Below are 17,133 nucleotides of genomic sequence, written 5' to 3' on the forward strand. Positions count from 1 at the left end.
AACAGCTTTCTGTAATCTGTTTGATAATATACCACTTTTAGTAATCTCAAGGGCAGATACAGAGAAACTGAAAGGGGTTCCAGGCATTAGTTTGCTCATATTTACCCAAAAGGCAAATGTAACAAAATTTTTCAACAATAGGGGGAGGGGTTCCAACTCCTTAACCCCTACATGATCTGCCACTAATGTTATATGAACATGTACTCATGTAGTTGGGATCCAGCAAATTCTGTCTAATTTTCTCCATATATTATTACGTCAAATTATAAGAGAAAGAAGGGCTTTAATTATTTATTAAAAAAGGAGAAAACAAACTTGTCAATGAAATGTTTCAAGTCACACAAATATACAGCACTAAAATACATGAGAAACTGGTGACTAGAACTAAAAAACTAATAATTTCCTGTTGTGATCAATAAAAAATGCCATACACATATTACTCAACTAACATTTTGGAAGTTAAACAATCCCATCCTGTCGAAGTTATACATTTAGTGAGATCATAATTTGTGTAGAAAGCCACAAAATATTTTTAAAACTACAGGAAAAAAACAACATTAATCTGATCCCTAATTTAACCAATTTTCTTTTTGTTTATTGTTTTACGCACAACAAAGAACATTACATGTCTAGCTATGTCCTTTACCTTGCTGAAATGGATGACATAATTATTTTATAAATATCAGTGATTTACTGAACATTCCCAGTGTAAAATATTTTGATAATTCACACTGTGGAATAAATTCGGTAATTTCACTCTCACACTTTCTCCTGCCAAAATGTCACAAAACAACACAACATGTATATCAATCCACCGTTTACAAAATTTGATTAGCAACAAGTAAGGGCAAAAATCTATATGATAAGTCAGATAATCGATTGGTTATCGTGAATAACTAAAATATAGTAACTGGTGCCAAGAAGACATTAAGATTTCACTTGTGCACAGAACATGTTCCGCACAGTTGTTAAATCTAGGCGTTGATCAGCACTTGTAAACATATTTTGGTTATTCACTCTTTTTAATTAATTATCCTATTATTATTCAATTAATGGCAAAAAGGCATTTCAAACCAAAATGTAAAGAAAGAATAGGCCTATAAATAGAAACATTGTAAAGAACAGGCCTGAAAATAGAAACACTGTAAACAATAGGCCTAAAAATAAAAATACTGTAGACAATTTTCCCAAAAAAGATACTTTCTTCCGATGCAAACCTAAGAAAACATCTCATTGTTATCTTCTATTCAAGCATCCCACAAGAGATATCTTGATTAATACACATTTCAAAATAATGCCTAACCTAAATTTCATCAAAAATTTAGGAGGAGTTGAAAACTTACAAACCCCTTAAGTTGAATTAATTGCCCTCGTAGATACAACTTTCTACCTTTATGTGCATAAATAATAATAATAATAAATTGCTTAAATTCAAACACTTTTTTCAAAAAAACATTGAACAGTCCTGCTTTAGAGAATATTGCTTTATTTTAAACCCCTTCCCCCCCCCCTAAAAAAAAACAAAAAACAAAAAGCAAACGAAAAAACAAATGATTACAGAGGGTTATCTCTTTCAAAATGATCAAGAGTGTACATCTAGCACTCTACTTTATTATGGAGACCATAAGAAATGTTGTCTATCAGACTATTGAAAAAAACATTTTTTCATTGCCTGAACAAAACAAGCAGCATTTGAACACTAAGAAAAACACAAAACAAAATGTCACCTGAGACAGATGGTCTGATTTAAGTTAAATATAGAAATAAAAAACAAAACAATGATAGCACACATCTCAAAAAACAACATAATAAAATGCAATAAACAAATCACTACAGCAAATGTTACACTCATCTCTTATTTTTGCTCGTTTTAATAATATTACAAAAAGCAATATCATACAACCTTGAAAATGGAAAAAGGACTTCTTTCCATAGAAAGAAAACACAGTACCATAACTGAAAACATTTCATTGTATGATGTATTGACATAAAGCACTATACCACAATACTTCCATCACAACATTGTAAACATACTAACTCACTATTTTCCGTGTTGACAAAAATTCTTGAAAAATAGTACCCACCAAGTTGATTTTAAACACAATATAACGCTAAAAATTTTTATGAAACCGCAAAAATAGATAATTTTTTTAATTTCAGCAAAAACTTAACAATTTCACAGTATATAAAAAAAATTTGTTCTTTAATGTAACTCAATTAGAGCCACCAAGCTTTATGATCAATTTTATGGTCTCTAAGTTTTTTTTTCTGGACATGTTCAAATGTACTTTCTTGGTAAAATGTTCCATTCCAATTGACAAATATTCATTCACACAAAGCACCAAAGTAATCCTTTTTTATCCAAATTAAACCATGGTGAATTTTTATGCTTAATTCATAAGCAACATATATTGGGTAAGCAATGGTACAATTCTATACTTCACTAGCACTCCACATAAGAATCATGCAAAATGTGATTCATGGTTGGAAAGCCTACATGTTTTTATTTTTGATATTCTATTTAAAATGTCATAGTAAACAGAAAGTAGCATGTGGCTTTTAATATAACTCTTATTCTGAGGAAATAAAAAGCAAACAGAATGTACTGTAGAATTCAAAATTTAGGGAGATAACTCTCTATAAAATGACAATAAAATACATTAGAAACTATTGCATTTTCTATGTTGAATTTCTCCTTCGAGCAAACAGATTGGATCATATTGACCTAAAATGCTGCTTAATAACAAAAATAAAAATATGTAGCCTTTTTTTGCAGGTGTGTCACATTTAATAAAATTTGCATGACTCTTACAAAAACTGCTACTTCATAATTAACTTGAGTATCACTGAGACTGCCATACCTAAACAGAATGAGATCACATATTGAGATCAAATGTAGCTTCCTTAATATTAAACAAAATTGCACAAAAACGGTAAAAACAAAATGGTGGTATTCTCGTAGGATATAGTTAAGGAATGGTGTAAATTCAATTGGGATTGTTGTAGTTGAATCATTTATTCAACTGACTGGTTTAGATCACATGATCAGTGAAACATTTAGAAATGAATAATAAAATGGTCTTTGGTCCACTAACAGGTCCAAATGTACAGTAAATATGGAAAGGTTTGTTTCAACAAGACAAACAACAATTAAATTTAAAACAAATAATATGCACATGATAATGGGGAATGGAATGATTATACACATAGAAACTATCAATAGTGAGAAATTGGTACATTATGCTATAAACATGACAAAACCTAAATTGGGATATTTTTGGAAGGTATCACATAATACCTCGCCATTTCTTGAAATGGATTTAAAAAGTTGTTCCCATCCATGGAAGCTACTATCTTTCTTTCAGAAATATAGTTCATCCGATTTAATCAAGGAAAGACCAACTCTATGCTCTGAAATTGACTACAGTAGCTGAATCGGTCTGTGCAACAAAAATTGTGATTGGTCATCGATCACAGATCAGTTTCCGATCAGTCATGGATCCATCAAAGCAAACCATTAAAACAGTGATCGCATCATGTGACCACAAAGCGGTCAAATATATTTTACAGTTTCCGTCGTTTTATTTGCCAATTTTACACATGTAAACATACTTGTGATAGATTTAAACATCAGCACATACTTTTATTCTACATTTGTTACATTTTTATCAGATCATTCGTCATTTTACATAACAAAACTGTGATCAGATCAGGCACTGTCATCGATCTGTTGGCAAACAATCAGTCAGCGATCATCGATCTGTCCAATCGTTGCGCTGATTGGTTCAGGAATTGTATATTACAGGCTGTAAATCAATGCAAAAAGAAGTAGCTGAGATTATTGAGACACCATTTGAACATACTGACTAGAGGATTCCAACATACCACCTACTTGTTCAGTGGGCATATAATAAAAAGAGTATTGCTCCATTAAAGAACATGAAAAATACAATGAAAAAGACACACCTTTCTTTAAGGTAACATGACAACTAAAATCCAAAGACGAACCTTACTTTAAGGTAACATGGCAACTAAAATCCAAAGACAAACATAAGAATATTTTAAATAAATTATAATAAAGCCATACCCAATTATTTCTTCCTTAAACTCTCAGGAAATGGGCAGGATGAAACATTAGCATTTAATTTCAGTGGCTAATTCAGCAAATGAGGCTAAATGTGTCGGTACCCTTTCTTGCTCAAGTTTTTTTTATTTTGTGCAAAATTGAGGGAAAAAAATAGGTAACAATATCCTGTAATCCCCTTTACTAAAAATGTATGGATCCACCCCTGCATTTTACAATGGAAATGAAAATTAATGAAGTTGAATTTCAATTAAAATATATCATAATAATTAATGTCTCAACTTATTCCCTTCCACATAAAATTTTTAGCTATTATGTTATTTACTGTGAATAATGTGAATTCTACATATTTTTAAGTAAGTGTATACTCAAAGTGAAATCATTTGAGTGCAACCTTATACAAACTACATGTGCAGTAGGTTATACCAACTTTACTGACTACATAAAAATAATGACAAAGTAAAAAAAAACTAGACTATGTCACACTTTCAGCCACTAAGATATACTATCTAACTAGATAATAAAAAAAAAAAACCAAACTAATAATCCAAATATCTTTAGTATACAGCGAATAAAATGATTAATTTCGGGAAATAGGGTTGGTCTTCCCTTGATTGAATGACAATTACCTGATGAAATGCTATAGGTAGTTAGCAGGAAAACTACATATATGATTTCCTCAGGTAATTCTTTTTCAATCAAGGGAAGACCAACTCTATTTCTTGAAGTTGACTTTTTACTCGCTGTAATGCAAAACCACCTGAGCTTGACGTTGAACTTCAAGATAGTAAGAAAGAATTTTTTTCTGGTATGGTCAACCTTGATCAGTCAAGCTAAAATATTTAAAATAACAAAACAAACAGCTTATCAATTAAAAGTGTTAATTTCGAACCCCATTAACCACCTCAAAAATTTCCCTTCATGATTTGATGAAAATAATCATATAAAAAGATTATTTCCATAAAACCAGTCATACATATAATTCCCTGAAGGCTAAATCTTATCATTGTTGATCACATCCCTTGAGCCTCAAGTTCCTCCTTATGGGTTTTACTGTTCATATGGGCTGAAAAAGGCTGGGGACCATTCAACTGTTTCTGACACACATCACAAAAATAGTTCTTGAAATTTTCCTCTTTCTCTTTTTCTGTATCACCAGGTTTAGCATAGGCTGATTTATAAGGTTTAAACTCAGCTGAAATTGTAGAAAACTTTGTTAGAATGTACCTACTCTCACTAGAGATGAGTTAAAAGTTCAATTTACAACATGTATAGGAAAAAATGATCAGATCAACATGAAATTATTATGATAGTTTCATCTACATGTAACTAGATACTGGTCTTCAGCTTATCATAAGACATAATTATTAAGAAGTACTCCACATAAGAAACGTGCAAAATGTGATTTATGGTTGGGAAGCCTCTATTTTTCTTTTTGATACGTCATTTAAATTGTCATAGTAAACAGAAAGTAACATATGGCTTTTCATATAACTCTTGTTCATAGGAGATAAATAATATATAGAATGTACAGTAGAAGTCAAAATTAAGGGAAATGACTCTGTAAATGACACTAAAATACAATAGAAACTATTGGCTTTTCCACGTGCACCGGTATTATCTTCTGAGAGCAAACAGATTGGAATGAATAATTGTACATTTCATCATACAGACATATAAAGCAACTTTTAAAATAACAAAAATAAAAACTTGTAGCTTTTTTTTTAGGTATATCACATTTTACAGAATTTGCATTATTCTTACAAAGACTGCTACTTTAACATAAATAATTTCTCTGCTTCACTTGAACACAAGTTTCAGGAGAGCAATAATGAGGACAATATACAAAAATACTGAATTTTACAGTGTTCAGAATATGTATTTGAATGGAAGTGTAATTTATATTTATAAATTACATAATTAATTTTCTTTACAATTCATCCCTGTTCACCCTTGTGACAGTTACTAAAGCCATAGTTAAAATAAATCCTAGATTCACATTCAGCTTTTTCTGAACAATTCATGCCTGGAGGAAGAATTCCATTTCTTGTTTTTATTATTTTTCCTACAGTGTTACTTGGTCACTTATGCCAAAAAAAATAGCTTTATTATTATCATCAAGATCAAAATCAAAATTTTTAACAAACAATTGTTAGATGACACATGTTTTATGGTTAATTTTTTATAGTCTATATCTAATTTTGTCAAATTTGGATGTTTGTCCACTATTTCAAAGTTGTCTGCTGCGCTTGCAGCATGACACTTGGTTAGAATATGAATAATTTCACCCTAATGCCCTAAAATGTTCAACAATATTGGTTGTTTATGTGTTTTTTATTGTTATTTGACTTTTAATTTATTTTGAAAGACTGTCATCATTCTGTTACGGTGGATTCTATTACTTTGGTTTGTCTGGGCCATTAAGAGTTATTTAAAGGTGTGTTTACATTTATTAAAGACTTTTTAGTGATCACTGTAATTATTTACTATTTTTATATAGGTTATACGACGGAGCATATGTTGCATTTCACCACATCAGTTTTTATAGCAAAGACTGTAAATCCATCAATGAAATGTAAACAGCAAGAATAAAACAACTGAGCTAATGCAATGGAAATGTCAGTCCCCCTTTTTAAGTCCATTAACGATAAAAAATACTATAGGAAAAATGTAAGTAACTTCACTTTATGATACCAAAAATAAGTTAAGTTTTTTAAATATTTTCTGAGTTAATGTGCAACATGTGAAGAGATGGACAGACAACACTTAATTAAAAAATGTAAGTCTTAATGACCCACCAGCCATCTGTTTAACTGGCTCTGGCTTCTTCAACCACGGTAGTTCAGTCAGTTCTTCCTCTAATGCCTGTGGAAGAAGACATTACATTATAAATTTTAATCAAAATATATCAACATAATGTTATCATTATTATATTAAGTGACTCAAACAGACTACACCTTAAATGCCGGGTATTACCCACATAGAATTTAAATGGAGTCAAAGCCGCTGTGCCAAGTTGATGTGACCAGTAAGAATTCCCAAGTCTTCTAGTCATATTGTAACTCAGGGCCCAGTTTCACAAAAAAATCTTGAATTGATATTTTCCTCAAATCCTTTTCTAACTCAATTATTGACCAACCAAATCACTTGAAATCAAAGACTTGAGGAAGATCTCAGTTTAATTTTTTTCTAAGAAACCCAGGCCAGAAATATGCAATAATATACATTTAATACAAAACTGTACCTTTTAATTTGTCTCATCAAATTCAAGTTTTATATCTAATGATGTGATGCTGACAAATATTCAGTTTTCTTTTCAGAATCTTAAAGTGGATGAGGGTGAAATATAAAGAAACAAATACATGTTACTCCTAGTAGACATGACATTTAGCTGAAATGATAAATGTAAAAAGAACTGTTCGTGGAATCAACTGAAATTTCTAACTCGCTTGTGTTGTTCAGTTTGAACTTGAAAAATAAATCTCTTTACTAGCTAAAGCTCAGGACCCGGTTTCAGAAATAATCTCAAACTGAGACTTTCCTCAAATCCTTCATCACCTCAAATATCGACCAATCAAATCACTTTAAATCAAAGATTTGAGGACAAACTCAAGGATCTGAGGAAAATCTCATTTTGAGATTTCTTTATGAAACCTAGGCCTGGTATTACTGTTAATTACTAAATTAAACCCAAATATTATGAATAGCCTCACAAGAAATACCCCTAATTTAGGTGGATTTAAATCTGATTTAATTCTTAATTTTATAAGCTCCCCTAGCAGTGACCTGACATTTATCAACTTCCTTAATTCATATATTATTACATATCAAAATATACTAATATCATTGTATAATTGTCTTTAACAAAAATGTTTCATTTTCTAGCTTTTTATATAAAGATCACACCCACTTTTACTGGGCAACTTTATTGAACATTGTGTGTTGCCAATTTCTATGTATTTAAAAAAAAAAAAACAAAAAACAAGAAAGAAATAAAATACCAGAAACATGTCAAATGTAATTATGAGAATTAAATGTTACATTGTCAATATCTCATCAGCATGTAAGCCCTGTGCAGGTCCGGGTGTCAAAAAATTACCTGACCCTATCCGCCTCTCCCTATTTCCAGTGACAATTTTAATTGTACATTAATGAACCCTACTGTGGTATTCTCTCGGAGTAGGAACCTTTTGGCTCGGCCACAGGAGGCTAAATTACCCGATCCTACCCGCCTCTCCCTATTTCCAGTGGCAATCTAAATTGTCAATCCCATTATCCTTGTGTCCCATCCCTTTTTCATGTCATCATTTCATGATCATTTTATCATCAATTCCATGTTCATCGCCTGAATATAGCTGAAATATTGCTCCTCGGGCATTAAACCCCAAATATCAATCAATCAATCATCAGCACGTAAAAGCAATGATCCGTTGCATATTTTGAACATCAAGTGTATTTCACTGAAAATGTGCCATGGTCAACTCATTTACATACCAATGAAACATCAAAGATGAAACATTCAAACTTCAAATAATACCTGACCTTCCTAAGAAAAATCCATTGCAATTCAGTGTGAGAAACCATTTTGGCCATTCTGGCTAGTGGAATATTGATCTTGCTAGCCAAATATAAATTCAACTAGCCACATTTTTTGTTTTTTTTGTTTTCTTTTCTGTACTATCATCTGTTTTATCATGGATTTTACTATCTTCTGCCTTTCTTTTTCTTTGTTTCCAAGTTTATCAAAAACTTTTCCATTTTCAAATATTCCCTCCCATTTAAGTTTTTAATGTACTTTACAGTAACAAAATAAGTATTCCAATTCTGAACTCATATTTTAAAAATAAAACTATATTTCAACAGATTCATCATTATGAAATAAGAAAATCATTTGCTTCTTGCTCATTTTTATTTTGACAATAAACAACTAATTTGCAAGGTATCAAATCTTAAATTACCAAGATAATTTCGTTTGAATACTAATACAAGATCAGGACCGTCGTCTAAGTTTTGGTGCATCCTGTTTACCGGAATTTAAAATGGCAGATCGTAAACAATACAAGTCAATAAAATTTTGCATATTATGCCAAAATTCACTTGACATATTCAAGCTTAACTTAAAATGTAGGGAACATATTTTTAATGTATGATGTTAAGGGATGTTTTACTAAATAACCTGCTGGCTGGTTAACTTTCCTTAGAACTTGCCAATCAAATGACAGTTGCCAAATTGACAAGTGTAAGCAAATGAGAACTCACCAAAATACACATCTACTCATACTTGGTGAGCTGGTGAGCGGTGGTTTCCCACAATGCAATTAATAAGTTTTAACATGTAAAAAACTTAATTTGAATTGCCTCTCTTTGCAGGCATTAGACAATAATAATCTTCCTTCATGCATACCAATTTACATGTATGAAGCAAAAACATCCTAAAAAAATCATCTTAACCCATTAAGTGTCAGTCCGTGTAAGAAGCAGGCAGTATGACAAGATTTTCCATATTAAGCAGGCCCACTGAGTTACAATTTCATTGAAATAAACTGAAACTAAGATTCTATTGAATAATTTATGGGCAAATCCAATGATGCAGAGATCAAATAATGGTCTTTTCAAATAAAGAAAGCATCCTGAGTGAAATTTGTATTGTCAATTTGGTGGGGTTTTGACATGCATGTTTCTGATTTTTCCCATTTTGCCTGATTCTTACAAATACTTACACTTGAGCAGTTCATATGGTGAGAATAGACAAACAGAAGGACAGCCAGCCAAGATGATTTATACATGTTATATTATATCCCATATAACAACGAATTTACATGATTTTATTTAGCAACTTAAAATACATTCCCTTTAAAAGTTAGAACTTACCATTATATATGAAGTGGGTACATAGCCCTCTCTGCCTTCCTGACTCCGTATCTTAGACCATAGTATATTATGTGGGTGATATGATATGAATATGGCATGATCTTTCTGTTGTATGTTCAATTCTTGTTCTCCTAAGGGGCTGTCTGGATTAGCTTTATAACTGTACTTTACAATTAATTTCTGGTTTGGTATCAGATTCACTTCATCTGTTTTGTCTGCGTAATTAGCCCAATCTGTTAAACAATTGCATCTATATACAGTGTATTCAGTAAATGTATATAATGCAAGACACACATACAAACTGCAACACATGTTTCATTTGTTTTGAAAAATACTTGTTTGTTACATGTATATACATGTAGGACCATTATGAAAAACAAATATTTAGGAATAACACTTAAGTAGCACTCCAGCTAAGAATCATGCAAATTCTGTAATATGTGATACAGCCAAAAAAAAAGGCTACACATTTTTATTTTTTGTTACTAAGGTACTTTATACATGTAGGTCTATATGATGAAATGTATAATTATTCATTCCAATCTGTCTGCTCTCAGAAGATAATCCATATTGAAAGTCCAATAGTATTTTAGTGTCATTTATAGAGTACATTCATAAAAAATTTATCTCCTAAGAACATTTGAAAAGCCACATATTAATTCCTGTTTGCTAAAATAAAAATAAAAATTGGTAAGATTTCCAACCATGAATCACATTTTGCATGATTCTTAGCAGGACAGATTCTTAATTCATGAAACATGTAAAACATAAAGTCATATGGTTATTATCTGTATTTATAAATAGAGAATGGTTTTCTGAAGATTTCTGAAAAAGTACCATTTCATGAGTTTTTTCATGCACAAAAATAAATATTTCCCAAGTGGTACTTATTATACATTTGTATACATGTGTGTTATCATATGAATACATTATGTTGAAATTCTTCCTGTGTAATCTACAAATTTAAAAAAAAAATAACACTTTTGTGTTACCAAATTTACAGTGCCTATCAGGAACAAGAGGCTCCCAGGAGAAATTTTTGAAAAATTTTTCAACTTTTGAGTGTGTCTGCCAACTTGACCAGATATTAAAGTTTATGATTTCTAAATGCCACTTTGATTGGAGTCCAAATCAGTTAAGGTATCCCTAAGTCATGTTGGGGGAGACCTCTAAAAATAACAAATTTAGCATTAAAAATTGGCAGTTTTCCAAATTTTGTTGGTTTTGGCAGATTTTAGGCTTCCATAAAACTGAAAATTGCTGAAATGAGGAACATTAAAACCATATTGAAATATTTAATTATTTATTCAACAAGTCATGCCACATTTCTGTCTTTTACTTCAAGCTTTTTTTTTCAGGCCAAATATTGCCTTTATCGTACCTAGTCCTTTGATAGAAATTAATGTATCTAAAAACAGTACAACTTTTGACTTACTGCCACACTTAATCTCAGGACTCTTTAAAGCATCAGGACTTGTGACATTCTGTGCCTGGCTAGCTGGTTTATTTGGAGTTCTTTCTGGTATCAACACTTTAGGGCGCCGTAGTGGTTTATCCCAGTCTTTCAGACCAAACACTCCCCGCCCACAACCATGGCTCATCTTAGGGGGCATTACAGACATCTACAATGTATCAAATAAATTTAACATTAGTCAAAATGCTAATATACCCCATGCACCTTGGGTACATAGTTCAATGAAGTGCTCCCCTTCACAGAAACCCTTTGATCAAGAAAAGAAAACCAAGAAATTAAAAAATTACAGTGTACATGTACATTACCTGTAAAGAATGAAGATAGCTTTGTTATATTGATGTCTGATGAAGAAATTAGTTGATGCAGGTTGGTCAAGCCAATAATCATATTATGACCCATAAAATACGGAGAAATAATGTTTGCCCAATAAATAATGCATCTAATTGACCAATTAATATACACGTCTACATCATACTCCTTACTAACAATTAGCATCACTACTATAGCAAAGTTAAAAAACTACATGTAATGGTATATCATGATATCTAATATATTCTTGAAATAAGTGAGTGGTTTTATAAAATGAAGAAAATTTGATAATGTTTGTCACATTTATCAATTCCCACCTTAAATAGGTGAATGAGCTCAATGTCACATTTATCAATTCCCATCTTAAACAGGCGAATGAGCTCAATGGAAGAGAACTTTGCTTCAGCACAAGTACATGTACATGTACATGTAAATAAGCGTATACATGTACATGTACTATCATGTAGTATGAAATGAAAATAGGGCTTAATGGGGCACCAAATCATACCCCGAAATACCAAAGGTAAAAACTTAAAAAGGCCAAAAGGCCTAAAAAGAAAATTTGTGTTCATGGTAATCTTATTTTTTCCATGCCAATCCTAATTTTTTTTATGGTGTAAAAAAAAACAAACAAAAAACAGAAAAATACAGATTTTCCGCATTTTTGTCATCAATTTTTTACTAGAATTGCCATGCTCTCCAATGTGGAGATTCAAGATTCATTAAAAAAAATGAAACATGACCGTGGCTACAACAAAGCTCAGTATTCAGCAGTGTCGTAATAAAGGCAGCAAAACTGGTAGGTTTTGATCTCCTGCAAATCTATAAACTTTAAAAAATAAAAAAAATTAAAAACCTTCCTATCGACCCAAATTCTGAAGCAGATGTTACCGGAAACACAGAATCTGTCTGTATTTTATGATACTTAATATCTTCTGGAAACCATTAGGGTGACAGATGGGCAGAAGGACATACAACTTTTCAGAGGGTTTCAAATAATACCTCGCCACTTCTCAACTTGTCTTTTTCAAAAGAAACATACTGTGGGTACTACTTCAAATGATGTATGGATGTATATTTATCCTTAAACAAAAGTGAAAGTAAATAAAAAAAAACAAAAGTACATCGAATTCAGCGAAGTAATTCCAGCATTCGAGATAACAGGGTGTTTTCACTTTTTTCAAAGGATATCTGCCACCCTGTTGTAAACAAAAAGTATGTCACAGTACATTAATTATCTACTAATGTCCTTTTGTTATGCTAATAACTCAAATTTGATCTGAAATCCTTAGTAGATTAAGGAGATTATCATAGATTTTATATCTTTGTCTTATCTTTGTACTTGGATTTCAGGCAAATTTACCTTTTTTTTCTGTGAAAAAGGTCATCATGCTAAATCTCTCTCTTAGAAAAGCTGAAAAGTGAGAGATCTACCTCCTTGGGTATTAAATAGGTTAACAGGTATGATTCTAGCAGAGTTTGTTCTATTCATATTTGCTATTATTTATCTTTGCTTCTCACTTTAATGGCTATATTATGTAAGTTGTTTTGGAAAGGTTCATCAGGACGTTGATCTTTAATCCACTGTTTCTGACATGATACATGTAAGATACATGTAACAATACTCAACTTGCTCAGTGCTTCAGAAACAATAGTATGCCTGAACGACTTAACAGATATTAAATACAAGTACTTATCAACACTGCATAAAGTCAACAGAGTGGCTAAGAATGGTCTCTTAATTATTTACCAATTATAAATTTATTTCTATGACCAAAAAAAAAAAAAAAAAAAAACAATGTAGACATACATGTACATCTCTGTAGGTGCATGATATTACAATGTTGAGGTACAGTATGCACAATGTATATGTTATCTTTTCCACAGAAGGATGATCAAATATTTGAAATCAGAGAAGGTTGCAGAAATTGTGTACAGGATCCATTCTTCAGTATCTCATCTGATTGCAGCACATATAGAGCTTTTGTTTACCAGGAAACATAATATGTCTTGAATAAGTCAATCAATGCATGTCAATGACAAAAATGTTAGGTTTTAAATCCACTATATGAAACTATTACCCATTTTTTGATTGATTGATTGTTGGGGTTTAACACCCGAGCAGCAACATTTCAGCTCTATTCAGGCAATAAACATGAAATGGATAATAACATGAACGTGAAATGATGATGAAATGAAAAAAGGGATGTGACACAAGGATAATAGGGTAAACAAATTTTGATTGCCACAAGAGGAAAGAGAGGGAGTGGTAGGGTCGGGTCATTTAGCCTCCTTTGGCAGAGCGCAAAGGTTCCTACTCCTATCGAATACCATAGCAGGGTTTTTCAATGTGCGAGGAACATGGCATTTTTCCCAACACAGTGCACCACTGGGCAGTATAACTTTGGAGGAAGGCCAAAAGAGCTGTGCTATTCCAGTAAGCACTGTACATGTGCTATTTGAAAATTATGGGGAGAATACTGAATGTACAACTGTCCTTAATGTCGACGATTGTAGTAAGGTTTTTTCTTCAAAATAACTCAATCCGTTTCAAGTGTGCTAGGACAGCCTGACTTGTAGGAGGTAGTGAGATATACAATGTAAATAGCAAGTTAATTGACCTGGCTAAAAAGTTCCAATTCTTTAGCCAAACTGGTTTGTTGCTGGCCTGTCACTGAGCAGTCTAAGGTTTCATCATCAGTGCTGACAAAATACAGCAATTTGGAAAGTAAAATCTTGCACTCCTGTTACACATGAAACAATATTCTACAGTCTACAGTTCCATGTGCAGAAACACCAATATATAAATCAAGGAGTTAAATATAGAAGAATTGAAATCTTGTACATTTTTACATAGTACATGTACGTTAATAAATATGTTGTGTGGGGTGATTAACAGCGAGATTACTCATGATGCATTTTGTTGATGCTGAGCGTGCCCTGCAAATGGCAGACGATTTCCATTTCTTCAACATTTAATCATGATAAATTAAGTATTCTGTCCCAAATGGTTTGAAAAATTTAAAATATCTAAACTCAAGTTGCCTTCAGAGTATTTCAATGTTTTATATTGATCACTATCTTGATTCAAGACCTTAATCTCTTATTAAATTTTTAACCTGGTCACACCTTCAAGGGGGTCATCTCTCTCAATTCAAAATTCGCACTCCTTCTTCTAAACCTGATCAATCTCCATAAAATTTGTTTAAAAGTGATCAATAATGGTTCAAGGCAATGGTCTGGAAACAGTAAATTTTTTTTCCATCACTCGAAAGTTTTCGGCTGTTTGGCCATGTGATGAAAATGTCTACGAGATATGATGTTTAGTATCTCCAACAACCAAAACTGAATTTGTTCACTTGTTCAGATAATTTGTAAGACACTGTATGTGATGAAATAACACAAATTCCTATATTTATTATAAAATAACTACAAAAAAATGTTTTTTTACTTTTATTCTCAACCTGAGGATGTACATGTAAAAGACTGTCACAAACGTCTGCTAAAGAATGATAAAATGACCGACATGGGCTCTCAAAATTTACGGACTCTTGGTCCAAGGGTGTATATACATGTAAGCAGAGTTAGAAATAATAGCCTACCTGCCAGCCTGTGACTGCATATTTTTTGGCAGGACTGGCTAATTTTAGCAAAACATTATATAGCCATATAGTAAATTTATTGAAAAATTGTATTCAGGACTGGCTAGAATTTGAGTGAGTTCCCTACCCTGATGTAAGGAGTTTTATAGCCTAGCTTTTCCTGCTTTTGTGATATCAACGTTTAAATATGCCTTGGTTTCGACTCCTGACTGCATGGCCCCCCACCTTCAAGGGTGATTTCCCACCTGATTTAAAATTCAAACTCCTTCTTCAAAACACAAACAATCATCAAATTTGTTTTGAATTGATCAGAAATGGTCCAAGGGTATACATTGTATATAAGGTGTTTTATAGCTGTAGTCTTCCCTTCTTTTGTAATATCAACACATTTATTTGACTTATTTTTTACTATTTAAGGATTTGCATAGTATATAGCAAAACTAATTTTAAAGAATCAAACTCCTCCTTCATCATCCCAAGTATTGACTTAAAGCTAATCTTGTTCATATATTACAGTATCTACATGCATTGGTGTATATATGAAATTTTTTTTGAAAACCATGTAGTTAATCTGCATTTATCATGTTTATTGAATTTTTACCAGACACATGTACTTCAAGATGGTGACATCCTGTAATTGAAAGCTAAGATGTTAATTTTAATTTCAGTCCTCCCTTAAGGTCCTGAATTATGACTTGAAGGGGACGATTTCTGTCGGTAGCAGATGTGTTTTTTGTTGTTTACTTGTGTGTAAAAACATTACAGAAGCTTAAATTTGTCAAATAGCTTTTTGTATGTTTGTTTGTATCATATATACAAATGTAAATGTTTTCCATTGATAGGATACAAACCTGTCTACTTCAAAAATCCTAGTGCAAATGTTAAAATAACTTATGTTTTATTTGTATAAACTGATTAGCATTTTTATATGGCATTCCCATTTTCAAATTAATTTGCTGGTGACTTCCATGTTTTTTGGTCTTTCCAACATGTTAGATTACGTTTGTTTCCTTGAAATGAGTGTTTTAACTGATGAATATAGTCTTATTGATTTCTTTTAATATCATTTCACTTGAGTTCCAGAAAAAGTTCTTTTATTTACATTGAGGCCAACTGGGTCAAAATGCGTAAGATTGTAGAGATTGCAATTAAGCCAAGTGAGCAGAAACTTGAATCGATTTTTTGGAGATGCATAGTTGAGGTCGTTAACACTAATAACAGGTTAAGGGTCTATTGCCAGTCTTGGTCGGTCTTGGGTAATTTCCTCACATTTCTCATTGTTCCTTGTTTAATCGCACAGAAATATTTCTTTTTCTTGAAGTATTTTCACTTTATTTCATGAGAAATTGTTAAATGCAAAAATTTACCTGTTTACCTTTTTTTCTATTTTCGTTTCAGAAAATCAATACGCGGGAAAGGTGATGAAGGGAGATAATCACTCAGTTAATTCGCTACTTTTGTTCGTCGGACTTTGGGCCTAGTTAATATTAATTTCAGCTATTCTCAACATATTAGTGGCATAAATATAGTTAAAACCACGGAAGAAATATATTACCATGAGATTTACAAAGGGAGCCATCACGCCCCGGGGGTTACTCCCTATGTACAGTTTACGGGGTGTGCATTTTTATGGCTGCATTCTTCAGAATTTTTCGCATATAGGTTTTCACTTAAAAGACATATATTTGGTACCTATCTGACATACCAAAGTGTGTCATTTTACCAAATGATGTCATAGATACAAATGAGTCAATTTGTTTTGTCAGTTTACATGATTACTTCAATTAGATTTT

The 17,133-nt window shown here is 31.9% G+C and overlaps 1 protein-coding gene across 2 annotated transcripts; it reads right to left on the bottom strand.

Moving 5' to 3' along the window:
• Positions 1-276: 276 nt before the first annotated feature.
• On the bottom strand, positions 277-17,038 carry LOC148626091 (uncharacterized). Of its 2 annotated transcripts, none has more exons than XM_088569727.1 (5): positions 16,716-17,038; positions 11,391-11,577; positions 9,956-10,188; positions 6,883-6,949; positions 277-5,279 (listed from the first exon to the last, which is right to left on the bottom strand). In XM_088569727.1, the coding sequence occupies exons 2-5, from the start codon at positions 11,575-11,577 to the stop codon at positions 5,098-5,100; spliced, it is 669 nt and encodes a 222-aa protein (XP_088425853.1). In that variant the 5' UTR covers positions 16,716-17,038; the 3' UTR covers positions 277-5,097. The 2 variants fall into 2 exon arrangements, with proteins under 2 accessions (XP_088425853.1, XP_088425851.1); XM_088569725.1 differs by having other exon boundaries at positions 16,708-17,038.
• Positions 17,039-17,133: the final 95 nt, after the last annotated feature.

This window comes from Perna viridis, chromosome 2, assembly GCF_037379345.1.
Source record: "Perna viridis isolate PV_CMFRI_1.1 ecotype Kerala chromosome 2, ASM3737934v1, whole genome shotgun sequence".
Classification (NCBI taxonomy): domain Eukaryota; kingdom Metazoa; phylum Mollusca; class Bivalvia; order Mytilida; family Mytilidae; genus Perna; species Perna viridis.